This window comes from Panulirus ornatus, chromosome 4 (genome assembly GCF_036320965.1).
Source record: "Panulirus ornatus isolate Po-2019 chromosome 4, ASM3632096v1, whole genome shotgun sequence".
Classification (NCBI taxonomy): domain Eukaryota; kingdom Metazoa; phylum Arthropoda; class Malacostraca; order Decapoda; family Palinuridae; genus Panulirus; species Panulirus ornatus.
The window spans coordinates 81,045,464-81,064,011 of NC_092227.1; the positions used below are offsets into that span (position 1 = coordinate 81,045,464).

The following is an 18,548-nucleotide window of genomic DNA, read 5'->3' on the forward strand; positions in this document are numbered from 1 at the left end:
CCTGTAGCCCAAGGCTGCGCTGCTTCCAGTAGCAGGGAAACGTAGACCATTGAAGTGAATGAGCTATCCATTCCACATTCAACATTCCGTTGTATTTCACTAATCAACTCCAGACGACAAACTGGATTATAGACTAGAACGGTTGGTGTGGGTCCTGTTGACGCGCAAGATGTCGCGTACTTTGTTAAAGGTCGCCTGGTTTCCTCTGCTCCACCATCGCCTGCGTAGTACCTCACACAAGTGACAGAAAGAGCTGGGATCAAAGGTCGTGTGTAGTAGCAAGTTCTCAGTGGGTCGGATCTCACAGTGAACTAGGTGTCCTATGACGTAACTCGCCATGTTATCCTTGGAGCATTGAGAAGGAGCCTCGCCAATGAAACGAAGTAGATTGACTGTTATGTTTCTTGCATCTCCCATGATGATGTGAATATTACACGAAAGTGCACTTGGGAACTTATCGTGTTTCTTTTCCCCGTGGATTCATAGGACTATATATATATATATATATATATATATATATATATACATATTTAATCGTGGACATCACTTTATGGACCGTAATCAATGCGTTATCGGCAGGGCGACCCCGGGTGGGTCGGCTATGTGGTCATGCTTGCATTTGGCGGCATTGAGCGCATCAGGGCCGGACACTGATTCTCTAGTGTTCGTCAACTTGCTGGTTTAATCCAACTAATTCCAATTCCGACAATTACGCGTCAGGGCATTTGGCAGGCGGCGTTCAATGACACAGTCAGCGTATTGGGGTAATGCATCCGGGATTTCCCTAGTGGATGTGGAATAACTTAATCATTACTGCTGGTTGCGTTACCATTTTTTTTCTTTTTTTTTTTACCTTTTTTTTGAACATGTTTGGGGTTGAGGGTGGGTTGGAGAGAGGGATTTGGTGATGGTGATGGTGGTGGTGATGGTGGTGTTGGACGCCGCTGGTGGGTTCTAACTCTCTCTCTCTCTCTCTCTCTCTCTCTCTCTCTCTCTCTCTCTCTCTCTCTCTCTCTCTCTCTCTCTCTCTCTCTCTCTCTCTCTCTCTCTCTATATATATATATATATATATATATATATATATCCTTCCCTGCTGGCTAGGTTCTCTCTCTCTCTTTCTCCCTCTCTATTCTCTCTCTCTCTCTCTCTCTCTCTCTCTCTGCCTGCCTGCCTGCCTGCCTGCCCGGCTACCCTGCCAGCCCAGAGCAATACGCCTGTATAATCATGGAAGGGAGGGAGGGAGGGAGGGAAAATGAATCATCACACTCCACATTTTCACATTTGCTGGGTGATGTCTCTCTCTCTCTCTCTCTCTCTCTCTCTCTCTCTCTCTCTCTCTCTCTCTCTCTCTCTCTCTCCCCCTTGTTTTGAGCTTGTGTGTGTGTGTGTTGCCTAGATGAACTCGTTAGTACAAAACGTAGATCGGGGGTTGGCACTTGTGGACGATGAAGGTTTGTGATCCATAGCATAGCAGGGATATGATATTCCACTCTATTGCGTGGTGATACATAACATAGCTGGGGGGGTATGTGGCGGCACTTGTGGCACTCTATAGCCAGGTGATACATAACATAGCTGGGATGTCGCACTTTATTACGTGGTGATACATAACACAGCCGGTATATAGGGTGGTACCTGTCGTCGAGAAAGAGGGGTGGTGATAACATAGCGTAGCTGTAATACGTGGTGGCACTCTTGAACGAGATAGGGCCGTGTTAAGTAACACGGCTCGGATACGTGGTGGCACTTGTGGACGAGATAGGGTGGTGACACATAACATAGCTAGGATATGATGTGGCACTTGTCGTCGCGATACGGTGGTATTAACATAGCAGAGCTATGGTGGCACTCGTGGACGAGATAGGGTGATGCCACATAACACAGCATGGACATGTAATGAGAACCGAGTCTGAAATATAGGTAATTACACAACACAGCTTGACTCTGTACCGAGCTAGGATACATAACACAGCAGAGAAGGCAACAGTGACATGTAATCACACTGGATGGGTAAAAGCGACGCCGAGGTGGCTTGGAAGGCACCCAAGGACAGTGGAACAGTGCCTCGGGGCAGACAGACACACTGGGAAAGTCACGGAAAAATAAGGAAAATGTGTTCAGACGGTCCGTTATCCAGCAAGGTGGGTTGGAAAGATTGATCCTGAGAAATATTCGACCCTTTATATAGACAGAAAACTGTGGGTAGTAAGATCATGATATTCGACTCGTGACATAGACACAGAGCTATAGAAAGATCGATCATAATATTCGAACCGTGACATAGACGCAGAACTGTGGGAAGACTAATCCAAATATTCATCTTGTGGTATACAGACAGAAAAGCCATAGGGAAATTTTCTCCTGAGGATTTACCTACCCCACCGTCTCTCATCTGTAAAGAGCAGCCGGTGCAATATGCTCCCTGCCTTATAGATCACTTCCTCCGGGTCAATGATTAGCTAATCTGGTGACCGATGAAGCTGCTCTGGTCATACCGCGGGGGCCTTACTAGGCGGCAGCCAAACGCGATCAAATCCGAGTTATATGAAGATCTTCGCCATGTGTCCTTTTGAGCTGGTGAATATGATTTCTCTCTTCTGTTCTGTGGGTTTTGACCACAACACGAGAGAGAGAGAGAGAGAGAGAGAGAGAGAGAGAGAGAGAGAGAGAGAGAGAGAGAGAGAGAGAGGAAAGGTATTGTCATCAGTTGTTTTAGACTGACGATTAACAACAAGGGAGCACGAACGGTAACGACCTTTGAGGACGAACAGTATATACCTTGAGCACCAACGGTACTACCCTTGAGCACAATTTTGCGCGTGATCAAGATATTCCTATGAGTCGTGTTTCATTTTCCCCGTGGACTCATATATATATATATATATATATATATATATATATATATATATATATATATATATATATATATATATATATATATATATATTCCTATGAGTCCACGGGGAAAATGAAACATGATAAGTTCCCAAGTGCACTTTCGTGTAATAATCACATCATCAGGGGAGACACAAGAGAGAAATATAACAGTCAGTTGATATACAACGAAGAGACGTAGCTAGGACGCCATTTGGTAAACACACATATATATATATATATATATATATATATATATATATATATATATATATATATATATATATATATATATATATATATATATATACTGTGTCGTATTACAATATGCTGGACTCGTGTAATGAGTAATTGATTACTTTATTCATTAAGCTTAGCCAAGCCCCCGATGACAAGAAGATATTATCAAGGAATTATCTGGATGTTATTGTTTAATCGCAGTAATTAGCATTTTCAGAAGTATGTTGGAAATAACTGAATGAAATTGACCCTCATAAAAGTTTTAGACATGAATGCCTCAGCTGAAGATAACATGAGAGGCAGATTTCACTGATCAGAAGTAGCTGTTTCTCCATAACTGGTAATCCATGCAATAGATGGCGCTGACATAAATGAGATAGAAAGAGGTATCTTGAAATGAGCAACTTTTTTTTTGATGTTACAGAATTATCTATTGTTTTCATCGAGCTTTCCCTTCTTTCTCAAAGTGTTTTTCCCACAGACTCGTAGGGCGAGACCCGACAGTCAGCATCGAAGTGCTGTTACTTCGTAAACTTGAGGAGAAATTACTGAACCCATGAGTTCAATCATTTCTACTTACCTGGCCCTTATCAAAGGCCTGGTCAAAGGTAATGGCATCGTTCACCAAGGGTTGATCATCGTTCACCAAGGGTTGATCATCGTTAACCAGGGGTTGATCATCGTTAAACCCAAGGGTTGAGTATCGTTTAACCAAGGGTTGCTCATCGTTAAACCCAAGGGTTGATTATCGTTAAACCCAAGGGTTGATTATCGTTTAACTAAGGGATGATCATCGTTAACCAACGGTTGATCATCGTTACCAAGGGGTTGATCACCGTTAACCAACGGTTGATCACCGGTAACCAACGGTTGATCATCGTTAAACCAAGGGTTCATCATCGTTACCCAAGGATTGGTCATCGTAAACCAAGGGTTGGTCATCATTAACGAACGATTGATCATCGTTAACCAAGAGTTGATCATCGTTAACCGACGGTTGATCATCGTTAACCATCGGTTGATTATCGTTACCCAAGGGAACGGTTGATTATCGTTAACCAACGGTTGGTCATCGTTAATCAACGGTTGATCATCGTTAACCATCGGTTGATTATCGTTTACCAACGGTTGATCATCGTTAACCAAGAGTTGATCATCGTTAACCAACGGTTGATCATCGTTAACCAACGCTTGATCATCGTTTACCAACGGTTGATCATCGTTAACCAAGAGTTGATCATTGTTAACCAAGAGTTGACCATCGTTAACCAACGGTTGATCATCGTTAACCAACGGTTGATCACCGTTAACCAACGACTGATCATCATTAACCAACGACTGATCATCATTAACCAACGATTGATCATCATTAACCAACGATTGATCACCGTTAACCAACGATTGATCGTCGTTAACCAACGATTGATCGTCGTTAACCAAAGGTCTAATCATCGTCTTGCTCAAGGGGAATCAGTCGTCACAACGTAACATAGTCGAAGGGACGTTATAACAGTCTCGTTCGAAGGCCTCGTTGACCTTCGTGGTTAAGGGCATAAGACCCCGTGCTCTGACACTGCTGGTGGTGTATAGCGAGCAACAGGAGCGCTACCGTGTTCCCCCAGCGTGGCGCCCCACCTCCTCCCTAAGCAGTTACGGGAACCTAAGTCCTCTTAATGGAATGTGCCTGGCCGGAGTGTATGTATATAATACAGTGATGGTCAGCAGTGAGGTGATCTTGATGTCTGGCTCGTAAGTCCGAACTGAGAAACTGTACTGTATTGTCTCGTGCGAGTTACGAGGAGGCCATGGAGGGAGGGAGGTACCTCCCCCAAGTGGTCCTCGTATGTCAGTCATGAAGACCACGAGGACTTGACTCGCAGAGGTCAAAAGACACTCGTTCTCCCGTCCCTTTCCAGTACCTCTCTCTCTCTCTCTCTCTCTCTCTCTCTCTCTCTCTCTCTCTCTCTCTCTCTCTCAGTAGAGAAGACCCGAGTCTGCCCTCAATGCTCCTGTGATACAGATTATATATATATATATATATATATATATATATATATATATATATATATATATATATATATATATATATATATATATATATATATATCGTCTTTTCGATGTATATCAACTGACTTATATTTCTCTCTTGTGTCTCCCCTGATGATGTGATTATTACACGAAAGTGCACTTGGGAACTTATCGTGTTTCATTTTCCCCGTGGACTCATAGGAATATATATATATATATATATATATATATATATATATATATATATATATATATATATATATATATATATATATTTATTTATTTTTTATTATACTTTGTCGCTGTCTCCCGCGTTTGCGAGGTAGCGCAAGGAAACAGACGAAAGAAATGGCCCAACCCCCCCCCCCCCCATACACATGTATATACATACGTCCACACACGCAAATATACATACCTACACAGCTTTCCATGGTTTACCCCAGACGCTTCACATGCCTTGATTCAATCTACTGACAGCACGTCAACCCCGGTATACCACATCGCTCCAATTCACTCTATTCCTTGCCCTCCTTTCACCCTCCTGCATGTTCAGGCCCCGATCACACAAATTCTTTTTCACTCCATCTTTCCACCTCCAATTTGGTCTCCCTCTTCTCCTCGTTCCCTCCACCTCCGACACATATATCCTCTTGGTCAATCTTTCCTCACTCATTCTCTCCATGTGCCCAAACCACTTCAAAACACCCTCTTCTGCTCTCTCAACCACGCTCTTTTTATTTCCACACATCTCTCTTACCCTTACGTTACTCACTCGATCAAACCACCTCACACCACACATTGTCCTCAAACATCTCATTTCCAGCACATCCATCCTCCTGCGCACAACTCTATCCATAGCCCACGCCTCGCAACCATACAACATTGTTGGAACCACTATTCCTTCAAACATACCCATTTTTGCTTTCCGAGATAATGTTCTCGACTTCCACACATTCTTCAAGGCCCCCAGAATTTTCGCCCCCTCCCCCACCCTATGATCCACTTCCGCTTCCATGGTTCCATCCGCTGCCAGATCCACTCCCAGATATCTAAAACACTTCACTTCCTCCAGTTTTTCTCCATTCAAACTTACCTCCCAATTGACTTGACCCTCAACCCTACTGTACCTAATAACCTTGCTCTTATTCACATTTACTCTTAACTTTCTTCTTCCACACACTTTACCAAACTCAGTCACCAGCTTCTGCAGTTTCTCACATGAATCAGCCACCAGCGCTGTATCATCAGCGAACAACAACTGACTCACTTCCCAAGCTCTCTCATCCCCAACAGACTTCATACTTGCCCCTCTTTCCAAAACTCTTGCATTTACCTCCCTAACAACCCCATCCATAAACAAATTAAACAACCATTGAGACATCACACACCCCTGCCGCAAACCTACATTCACTGAGAACCAATATATATATACACACACACACACATATACACTGTACGCTGCTGGGATGGAGGCCAGAGCATGAGGCAGTGTGAGTGTTAGTGACTCATCCTGCTGAACCCTCCCGACCGGGTGATCCCGTGCATGGATTATGGAAATCACCTCCTCCTCCCCACACCTCCCTCACCCTTCCTCCTCCTCCTCCCTACCCATCCCTTAGGACACATCCCGCAACCTCTCGCCAACTTTCATGTTCAGGTTGCAAAATCTCCGTCCGTCCATGATCGCCAGTGAGGGACGATGCCTCATAATGGATTTGGAGCTGATGGCAATATGTAAAGTAATGTCACTAGGCTCCCTCTTGCAGAGAAGTGCTGTGATACAGTACAAGTGCTGTGATACAGTATGAGTGCTGTGATACAGTACAAGTGCTGTGATACGGCGTAATTGCTGTGATACGGCGTAAGTGCTGTGATACTGTATGAGTGCTGTGATAGAGTACCAGCGCTGTGATACAGTATCAGTGCTGTGATACAGTATCAGTGCTGTGATACAGTACGAATGCTGTGATACAGTACAAGTGCTGTGATACAGTACAAGTGCTGTGATACAGTACAAATGCTGTGACACAGTATGAGTGCTGTGATACAGTATGAGTGCTGTGATACAGTATGAGTGCTGTGATACAGTATGAGTGCTGTGATACAGTATTGATAAGTGCTGTGATCTTTAAGCCGCAGGGAAGAGCTGTGATATATGAATACCTTATATCTACGTCATCCAGGTTGAGCTGAGCAAGAAAATATGTCGTGCCTTCTGAGTGATCGTTTTCTTTCCCCAACTACTGAAGAACTTGCTTACACAGAAGGAGAACATGCTGACAAGGGCTTAGAGAGAGAGAGAGAGAGAGAGAGAGAGAGAGAGAGAGAGAGAGAGAGAGAGAGAGAGAGAGAGAGAGAACATAGCTAGAACATCAGGGAGTATCAGAAAGCTCCCCTCTGTCCCAAGGGCCGTGAATGAGGGCCATGCAGCAGCGTCCACTGACCAGCTGGTTCTGGTAGGCGGTGACTGCGGTGAAGACGGTCTCAGAGAAGATGAAGGTCTTGTGGTCTTCGAGGTCGAGGTCGGCCACGGGTCCCTGGCCGGAGTCCTGCCGTCTCACCAGGTGGATCCTGGGCTGGTATCTGTGCATCGAGTTCAGGACGATCTGTTCCAGGGAGAACACGTAGGAGGATCAAGATGTGCGTCTCCATTCCTCAGTCTGGTAGTTATATCAAGGGAGAGTATGAGGAAAGTCTTACATGTCTCACTGTGGTAGTTATATCAAGGGAGAGTATGAGGAAAGTTGCACATTTCTCACTCACTTGGTTATTTCATGGGAAAGTATGAGTGAGGGAAGTCGCACATTTCTCACTCATTTGGTTATATCAAGGGAGAGTATGAGGAAAGTTGCACATTTCTCACTCATTTGGTTATTTCATGGGAAAGTATGAGTGAGGGAAGTCGCACATTTCTCACTCTAGTAGTTATATCAAGGGAGAGTATGAGTGAGGAAGGTCGTACATTTCTCACTCTTTGAGTTATTTCAAGGGAAAGTATGAGTGAGAAAGGTTGTACATTTCTCACTCTTTGAGGTATGTCAAGGGAAAGTATGAGTGAGAAAGGTTGTACATTTCTCACTCTGAGTTATTTCAAGGGAAAGTATGAGTGAGAAAGGTCGTACATTTCTCACTCTTTGAGTTATTTCAAGGGAAAGTATGAGTGAGAAAGGTTGTACATTTCTCACTCTTTGAGGTATGTCAAGGGAGAGTATAAGTGAGGAAAGTCGTACATTTCTCACTCTTTGAGGTATGTTAAGGGAAAGTATGAGTGAGGAAAGTCGTACATTTCTCACTCTTTTAGGTAATTTAAGGGAGAGTATGAGTGAGGGAAGTCGTACATTTCTCACTCTTTGAGTTATTTCAAGGGAAAGTATGAGTGAGAAAGGTTGTACATTTCTCACTCTTTGAGGTCTGTTAAGGGAGAATATGAGTGAGGAAAGTCGTACATTTCTCACTCTTTGAGGTATTTCAAGGGAAAGTATGAGTGAGAAAGGTCGTACATTTCTCACTCTTAGAGGTTTATCAAGCAAGAGCATGAGTGAGGGAAGTCGTACATTTCTCACTCTTTTAGGTAATTTAAGAGGGAGAGTATGAGTGAGGAGGATCGTACATTTCTCACTCTTTGAGGTATAGTGAGGTATAGTATAAGTGAGAAAAGTCATATACTGGAGTCAAGTCGGGAGTGGGGCATAGTGGCTTATCATTGAGAAACATGAGTTCCCACAGATACGAAAAATCTATAAACCCATCAGATTATAAGAACAATTTAACTACTTCTTCAGACCAGAGGGCCAGTCAGTACCTGATCATCACAGATGGTACATTGCCCAAGTGCTGTTCATTAGTCATGTTGAGCAACTTGTATGTTAAATAGAAATTGATTTTTGTTAACTTGAGACATATTATATAAGATATGGCTGATGAGGGACGTCTTATTAATGCTAAATGACTTTTGACTGATTGTCAAAATACATATCTATAAAGCAAGCCATTCTTTTAATAATTTAAAAGACTATTATGATAATAATTCTTAAACTAAATGAGTAAAATGAAGAAAATAAGATTGTCTTTGAAGAGGCCAAGGTCATATTAGGTCATAGTAGATGAACTTTAAATATATTGTATGTAGCCATGAGGTCATTATTGACCTGAGTCAGACACCTGGTAGTGGGGTCATGAGGACATCCTTGACCTAAGTCAGACAACTGGGTGAACTTACGTGACCATGTTTGTCCATCTCGTTGTTGGTGAGTTTGACCTTCTCGAAGGAGACGATCTGTTTCTTGAGTTGGTCTCCGGTGTAAGGCGAGTCTGGGTGGGCGTAGAGCCTATACGGTGGGGGTGGGTCGGCCTTCCCTGCCACCAACCACGACGACCGGTGGTACGCGTACCTGTGACAACACTGGTGTTACTACGCTCCTGCCTGACAACACTTGGTGGTGATGCTACGCTACTGCATGACAACACTTGGTGGTGTTACTATACTCCTGACTGACAACACTTGGTGGTGTTACTACGCTCCTGCCTGACAACACTTGTTGGTAGTACTAAACTCCTGGCTGACAACACTTGGTGGTGTTACTACACTCCTGACTGACACCTGGTGGTGTTCACTCCTAGCTGACAACACTGGTGTTACTACGCTCCTGTATGACAACACTTGGTGGTGTTGCTACACTCCTGACTGACAACACTTGGTGGTGTTGCTACGCTACTGCCTGACAACACTTGGTGGTGGTACTACACTCATGCCTGACAACACTTGGTGGTGTTGCTACGCTACTGCCTGACAACACTGGTGTTGCTACGTTCCTGCCTGACAACACTGGTGTTACTACACTCCTGCCTGACAACACTTGGTGGTGTTGCTACGCTACTGCCTGACAACACTGGTGTTACTAAGTTCCTGCCTGACAACACTTGGTGTTGCTACAATCCTGTCTGACAACACTTGGTGTTGGTACAATCCTGCCTAACAACACTTGGTGTTGCTACAATCCTGGCTGACAACACTGGTGTTGCTACAATCCTGGCTGACAACACTGGTGTTACTACACTCCTGCCTGACAACACTTGGTTTTGCTACAATCCTGGCTGACAACACTGGTGTTACTACAATCCTGGCTGACAACACTGGTGTTACTACATTCCTGCCTGACAACACTTGGTGGTGTTGCTACGCTACTGCCTGACAACACTGGTGTTGCTACGTTCCTGCCTGACAACACTGGTGTTACTACACTCCTGCCTGACAACACTTGGTGTTGCTACACTCCTGGCTGACAACACTTGGTGTTGCTACAATCCTGCCTGACAACACTGGTGTTACTACAATCCTGGCTGACAACACTGGTGTTACTACAATCCTGGCTGACAACACTTGGTGTTGCTACAATCCTGGCTGACAACACTGGTGTTACTACACTCCTGAATTCTCACTCACACGGGCAGCTACACCAACTAACACGCACCTGTATCTCTTGTTGTCCATAGGGACGATATCCAGCAGCACCAGGTAGCGGTCTTCGCTCTTCAGGCCCGTGAAGGACACCCGAACCGTCGGAAACATCCGTCTGCAGTAGGAAGAAAACGGGGGAAGGTTAGGGAACAATATATTCACAAAAGAAAACGGGGGAAGGTTAGGGAACAATATATTCACAAAAGAAAATGGCGTAAGGCTCGCTAACCAACGTGGTGACATAAGAAGACGTTCCGAGTTTCGACAGATGGTTGAAATACGAAGTGGTGTAAGGTTCTCAAAAAGAAAACGGAGGGAGTCCAGAAAAATAGAGGGGGGGCTAATGAGGACTTGCACTGATATAAACGGTCGTTATAAGTTAATAAGTTATAAGTTGATAATAAAAAGATGGGTAAAATGATAACAAGAAGGATAAAAAAAGGAATTTATATTAAATAACTCCTAGTATTAAAGCAAAGGGTATTTGAAAAAAAAAGAAAAAAATATGGCTAATGAATAACTGGAAGGTTTACATGATCAACTCATTAACATAAATCTAGAGAAAGTCAAACGACAAATCCATAGACAATTAACGAGGTGGTGGTAATTAGGAAACAATTTAGAATTTTAGTTGATGGAAGGGAATTTGGTTATGTACACTAAATTAAGGGGGATGAGGGATGAGGGGGTGGTGGGTTTCAGTAAACTATTCATTTGCTAAATGGGAAACAATTTGTTAATTGAGAGAGAGAGAGAGAGAGAGAGAGAGAGAGAGAGAGAGAGAGAGAGAGAGAGAGTGAAAAAAAAAAGAATGGGCAGGTGTTAATGAACAAACATTCTGACAGAAAATATGGGATGACAACTTACTATTATCACCCGTAAATTAACGTAGTGTGTGTGCTGTGTGTGTGTGTGTGTGTGTGTGTGTGTGTGTGTGTGTGTGTGTGTGTGTGTGTGTGTGGTGGTCACCAGTTGTACAATACATGGTCAGAGCCAGATAAAAATAGACCTGCTGGTGTATGACGAGACTTTATCTACAGGAGGAGATGTAATAGTACCTGAATGTCTTTCCTGTACAAAGATGGAGACAGGGTAGTGGAGCAGAGGTCTCCACTGTGGCAGAAGACGCTACAATTTTCGTATCTGTTCCTGTATATGCTCACAGTGAGGAATCACCAGGAAAGTAGCACGTTTGTGATGTATACAAAGACGCAATAGTCGATAACTATCTAAGAAAAGAAATAGGCCAATGTTGTGGAGAGCTTTTGAGAAGAAAACGACTATCTGAGAAAAGAAATAAGCCAATGTTGTGGAGAGCTTTTGAGAAGAAAACGACTATCTGAGAGAAGAAATAGGCCAATGTTGTGGAGAGCTTTTGAGAAGAAAACGACTATCTAGGAAAAGAAATAGGCCAATGTTGTGGAGAGATTCTGAGAAGAAAACGACTATCTATGAAAAGAAATAGGCCAATGTTGTGGAGAGCTTTTGAGAAGAAAACGACTATCTAGGAAAAGAAATAGGCCAATGTTGTGGAGAGCTTTTGAGTAGAAAACGAGAGTTGTTGCGTCGGTTGGATCAATAAGAGGCAAAATGGAAAAGGAGGATGGAGGTGAATGACGGTGTCAGAGATTAAGGGGACGGGGTGACCTGAGGAAGAGGTGGGACACTACTGAGGTGAAGGAGTGGTTGAGAAACGATTGTTGGAATATCCTGATGACTTGAGAGCGATTCTGCTCCTCTTTTGGACGAAGATTTGCCGAATCTTCCATTTGGTCACGGGACAGTCCGTCATACTGAAGGGTCGGATAGTCGTGTTCAGTGGGTCGTACCGTCCTGCTAGAGGATGGGTGTTATCATCATCGTTTCAAGGGTCGTACTGACGCGTTGTGCCGTAGGGGTATATCATCGTACTCAAAGGTCGTTCTCAGGGGTCGTACCGTCATGCTCAAGGGTCGTACTGTCGTGCCAGAGGGTCGTACTCTCGCGGTGGAGGAACGTATCGTCGCGCTTAAAGGTCATATACCGCTGTGGTAGAAGGGTCGTATCGTCTTTCTGAAGGATCGTACCGCCATGCTCGAGGGTCGTGCCGTCGTGCACGAGCGACCGTACATCTCCTTCAGTAGGGATGTATATATCCCCGTTTTCTTTCACCTTCGTAATTTGTTCTTCCCACAAGTACTAGTTCAACATTAAATTCCTCATTGAATTCGAATGGGCAAATGATTCCCTAATTAAAGCCATATATATATATATATATATATATATATATATATATATATATATATATATATATATATATATATATATATATATATACCTTAGCTTAAGGCATGTACCTATTTCATCAACTTAATCCAAAGGAAGGATGAACAGCCGCGTTGACTGTGGACCGCCTGCCACGACCATGATTCCAACCTATGCATTCGACTTCGGGCGGCCCGTGAATGCGCCGCGGTCAGCACCGCCAACCGCCACACCACAGAGGCCCTTGATCATATATATATCCAGTTCTAATCACCTAACTGGCCATTTTGAATGAGTTCAGACTGTTCTTGTTGTCCAGTCTCTCGTGTTCTGAGAGAGAGAGAGAGAGAGAGAGAGAGAGAGAGAGAGAGAGAGAGAGAGAGAGAGAGAGAGAGAGAGAGTATGTGAATTTCAACATCACAGTCGAGGTTGGACGGTTTTACCCGGGTCATTTCTCACTCCAGCCAGTCCCTGTCTACATGCTCGCTATCTCACCGCCACCACCTACCTACCTACTTGCCTATCTACTTACCTGCCTACATACCTGCCTATCTACCTACTTACCTCCCTACATAGCTGCCTATCTATCTATCTATCTACCTACCTGCCAATCTACATGCCTACTTACCAACCTACTTACCTACCTTCCCACCTACCTACCTACATACATACATACCTACTTACCTACCTACCTACCTACCTACCTACCTACCTACTTATCTACTTACCTCTCTCTCTCTCTCTCTCTCTCCCTCCCTCCCTACCTCCCTCCCTACCTCCCTCCCTCTCCTCCCTCCCTCTCCTCTTCCTCCTCCTCCTTTCACTCTTTCCTTACCCTGGGCTGCTCCCGTCCCCTCATCTCTAGGCCACGTGAGGAAGGTAATGAGGGATCATAACTCACACTGAGGGGGAGATCTTGCCCCGTTAAGCGCCGCACATCCCCCTACCTCAGGCTGCTCCTCTCCTAACGGGCGGAGGCGTCATTTGCTGAGTGGCTGTGAATATGCGCGTGTGTTCCTGTGCCTCCCTGTATCTTACCTTTGTGTGTGTGTGTGTGTGTGTGTGTGTGTGTGGAGGGCAGGGAGATAAGGAACTGGTGTGACAGTTGACAGATGTGTATGTGAGGGTGTGTGTTTGTGTGTGTATGTTTGTGTTTGTTTATCTGTGTTGAAGTATGCTTGTTCGATTAACTACTTTCTCGTAAGACCTTATTCAGTTTAGGTTCTTATAATATGATATCGATCTTCACCTTCAATATGTTTTCTGTTCCTCCGCTTGACTTGTCCCAGTGTCTCAGTGTAATACCATAAAATCATTTCCTCACATCCTTTCGAATTTGTTTGTAAGATTTCTTTTTCTTCTTTTAGCTATGTCCATTCGTGGTTGCGACAGTCGGTCCATAGTCGACCCTACTGTTCATCCACGTTTAGGGGTTGGTCTATTAAATGGGTAACTGGCTCAGGCTGGGATATTATATATATATATATATATATATATATATATATATATATATATATATATATATATATATATATATTGGAAAGGATCACAATTTTGCGCGTGATCAAGTATATTCCTATGAGTCCACGGGGAAATGAAACACGATAAGTTTCCCAAGTGCACTTTCGTGTAATAATCGCATCATGATAAGAATTACAAGAAAGAAATATAACAGTCAGTTGATATGTAACGATGAAACGTAGCTAGGACGCCACGCAGTTTGGATATTAGACCTGAACTCGATACATACATTCTCTCCTTGAACGCCCCCTCCTCCAGAGTCCTCCAGTCTTAAGAGTAACTCTTTCATAGACTGTAATGTTCCTTTCCCGTAGATTCTTGGAAGAATTTCGAGATTATCATCTACCTCGTCTGTAACCTTCTACCTTCTCGGAACTCCTCTCTGTTTCCTCCTCCTGATTGTACTATCCACATCTCTTCCTCGTATGCCTCTCTGATGCTACCTGGCTGATGATGTGGCACTCTGTTTCTGATGCTACCTGGCTGATGATGTGGCAGCTCTGTTTCTGATGCTACCTGGCTGATGATGTGGCAGCTCTGTTTCTGATGCTACCTGGCTGATGATGTGGCAGCTCTGTTTCTGATGCTACCTGGCTGATGATGTGGCAGCTCTGTTTCTGATGCTACCTGGCTGATGATGTGGCAGGTCTGTTTCTGATGCTACCTGGCTGATGATGTGGCAACTCTCTTTTCTTTGCACGCCTCTCAATTCTCTGACGTCTTCACTTGGACTGTATGTATGTCTCTCTCCTCCAGCCACGTCTTTCCTTGCCCAGCCGTTGGCACTCATCTAGTGACTCCCATCATTATAGATGTCACAGAACCTCCTGCAACCACTGTCTCATTGCTTGACCTTAGTATTCGATCTCCTATTCACGTTTGCATAGACGCTCTTTAGGTCTTGTATATGTTACCGTCCTTGTATATTCCCTTGTCTGTGCAATTACCTATTTGTAGATAACCATTTATTCTTTTTATAGTTGCATGAGGGAGTTACACTCACGTGGGGTTCTTCTATCTCTTGCACCTTCTGTGATGTAATTCAGATTCTTAACTTTTTTTTTTGTACTGTTCCTTTACTTCTCTTCTGACAAGTTTCATAATTTATGGACGGAGACATTGGTAGATCCAGCTGTACAGAACACACGGGAAACTGTTCGCTGCCAACACTGCCAGAGTGGTTTACAAACTTGTAGGATGTGATCGAATGAGGCCTATACACACTCTTCTGTTCCATAGGCGGTGCAATCCATGGTCTCAAACCTCTCACTGAAGCTCAGTTTTATGTTATTACTGTACCATCTTTCTTACCTTCCTCCAGACCGTCTCTGCCACTTCGCTGTACCACCTTAAGTGCAGTGGATAAAAGCGAAACCCATATTCTCATTCAGATCCGTCATAAGGTTCGATTAGCTTACTGTGGATCTCATTAACCAAGCACTGGATTTGATTGCATTTTTTAGGATCTACTTATACACACACACACACACACACACACACACACACGCGCGCGCGCGCGCACCATTACGGTGTCATGTTCACACATTCATTTCCACACTGTATGCAGGGGTTCGAATCCTCGACATGGTAGTCCTCCAGCACTCAACCCAGGTCTTCATCTTCACCCCGGGTTACCTGGCTGTGGTTCTATCTATGATATTGAGACCTGATAAGCTTGGATGATATCGCCTCCATATCTGATAAGAGTGTCATGTCACTTGTAAGGATAATATATATCGTGTTGTTCCCTCTTGTCGGTCTTTGGTGTAGACCTGAATATGATTGAATGGCTCACAAAGAGGACTTGGCCTTTGAATTGCTCTCTCTCTCTCTCTCTCTCTCTCTCTCTCTCTCTCTCTCTCTCTCTCTCTCTCTCTCTCTCTCTCTCATCTACTGGCCCCATCATTCTTTCTTCCTTTCTGTCTGCACCTGCAAAAACCCACATTCCTCTTCTTCCTTCCTTCCCTCCTCGCCACTCGCTGTAATGGGGGCCAAAAGAAGACGCCGCCACGCCATCGTATTACGTTCCTCCGTTCCTCTTGTGTCGCTTTAACCAGTTGTGCTTCACAACACCTTTAGCTTGTGGGTTACTGTGTGTGTGTGTGTGTGTGGTGTCTGTATGATCGTCATTTACAGTGTTTGTGGTCAGGATTGTTCACTACAGTTAGTTTCTCCTTTTTACCCATCTCCTTCCAGCTCATTGTGGACATGAGATCGCTTCGCCTTCTTGTTTGGTTCTTCCTTCCGTCCTGCCCTGAACGCGTCGAGATTTTTTTTTACCTTAGTCTGGCTTCGTCTGTCAGTTGTTTTTTTTTTCTCTCTCTCGTTGCGCCCGGTTACGCGTCGTGTTGGTTGCGATGGATAGAGAGAGAGAGAGAGAGAGAGAGAGAGAGAGAGGTGAACCAAGTTTTCCATCGTGTTGATTGCGATGGATACAGAGAGAGAGAGAGAGAGAGAGAGAGAGAGAGAGAGAGAGAGAGAGAGAGAGAGAGAGAGAGATGAAACGATGATGTGCCATATGGGGAAGAGAAGAGAGAAAGGTACAACCGAACCCTGACCCACCCGACTCCCCCTCAGAAAAGAGGAGGAGACACAACCACACGGTTGATGTGGAGGGAAAGGACGAAGGGAGGGAGCAAGGAGGTAGGGAGAGAGGTGAGTGGGTGGGTATGTTAGTCGGCCAGCCCAGCAGACTCATCACCTTGGTGAATAATGACCCTGAGCAGCCTCGTCATAAAAACAACGCGGGTAGTTTCGGTAAACACCATAGTTTACGTCTGCTCTGGATGGCTCAGCAGCAGTTTGCGTACGTCTAACCACGTCGTTAGATCGTCGAACGACCTCGTAAACAAGCGCCTCAGTCATAAGGAGGAGAGGTGAAATCGTAGCCAAGGATGTCAATGGTTGGGGATGAGGTGATGGGGTGTGCCATGGGCGGAGGCTAGTGTGTGGAGGATAGTGTGCGAATGGTCGTCGGTGTGTGTGGAGGATAGTGTGCGAATGGTCGTCGGTGTGTGTGGAGGATAGTGTGCGAATGGTCGTGAGTGTGTGTGTGTGTGTGTGTGTGTGTGTGTGTAGGATAGTGTGCGAATGGTTGTGTGTGTGCGGAGGATAGCGTGCGAATGGTCGTGTGTGTGTGTGGATGTGGAGGATAGTTTGCGAATGGCCATGTGTGTGAGGAAGATAGTGTACGGAGTGTCGTGTGTGGAGGATAGCTTGAAAAGGGTAGTTGTGTGGAGGAGAACGCGCATAGGAGAGGGGATGGAATAGTGAGAGAACATGAGAATGGTCAAATAAGAAACAAGAAGACGTGAAGGAGGCGCACCAAGAGGATGGTAACTGTGAGAAAGCGTGTAGGAGCGAAAGAAAAGTTGGGAATTACAGTGGAGAGAATAGATCAAGGAATAAGAAACACGAGAAAAGGCAAATTGCGACGGCGGTAGAGACGAAAAGCGAGTGATTTGAAGAGGAAAAAGAATATCTACCATCTCCAAATTATGACGACTAAGAGAGATAAGAACAAAGCCGTTTAGAGAGAGAGAGAGAGAGAGAGAGAGAGAGAGAGAGAGAGAGAGAGAGAGAGAGAGAGAGAGAGCTGGTTTAATGATCGAACGAGAGGAGTGGGTTGGTGATAGACAGGGAGGGAAGCCTGTAGCAGTGGACTCATTGCTTGGACATGAGAGGGGGAAAGCGAGGAAGAAAATGCACTGATACATAAGCTGTCTGTGTTCCTTTCTTCGAACTTGGGCCAAAGAACTTTAATCTTGGTCGCTGTTGGCTGTGTCTCCTGGCTGTATCTTCTCTATGATTTGATATCTCTTGCCTCTTCAATCTTTTGCTTCAGTGAAGGAGTTACTTTTGCCATGTTTTTTCTCTATATTTCTCGTGTGTCAGAGTGGCTTAAACTTGTTTCTTAACTTGGTCAGCCGGCTTCATTTTTGAACCCACTCTTCTCTCTCGTTATACCATATTTCGTCCCTTCGTGAACCTATCGCTACAACCTCCTTATCCCGTCCCTTCGTGAACCTATCGCTACACCCTCCCTATCCCGTCCCTTCGTGAACCTATCGCTACACCGTCCCTATCCCGTCCCTTCATGAACCTGTCGCTACACCCTCCCTATCCCGTCCCTTCGTGAACCTGTCGCTACACCCTCCCTATTCCGTCTCTTCGTGAACCTATC

The 18,548-nt window shown here is 44.6% G+C and overlaps 1 protein-coding gene and 1 long non-coding RNA gene across 2 annotated transcripts in view; one reads left to right on the forward strand and one right to left on the reverse strand.

Annotated features, from left to right (window-relative positions):
* The window catches only part of LOC139745863 (uncharacterized), a 311,101-nt gene that overhangs the window by 201,958 nt on the left and 90,595 nt on the right, over positions 1 to 18,548 (forward strand). The window lies entirely within an intron of this gene.
* The window catches only part of LOC139745855 (uncharacterized), a 486,509-nt gene that overhangs the window by 70,806 nt on the left and 397,155 nt on the right, over positions 1 to 18,548 (reverse strand). Inside the window, 3 exon segments of the mRNA XM_071656482.1 lie at positions 7,587 to 7,748; positions 9,362 to 9,533; positions 10,614 to 10,715. Coding sequence (XP_071512583.1) covers positions 7,587 to 7,748; positions 9,362 to 9,533; positions 10,614 to 10,715 — 436 coding nt within the window.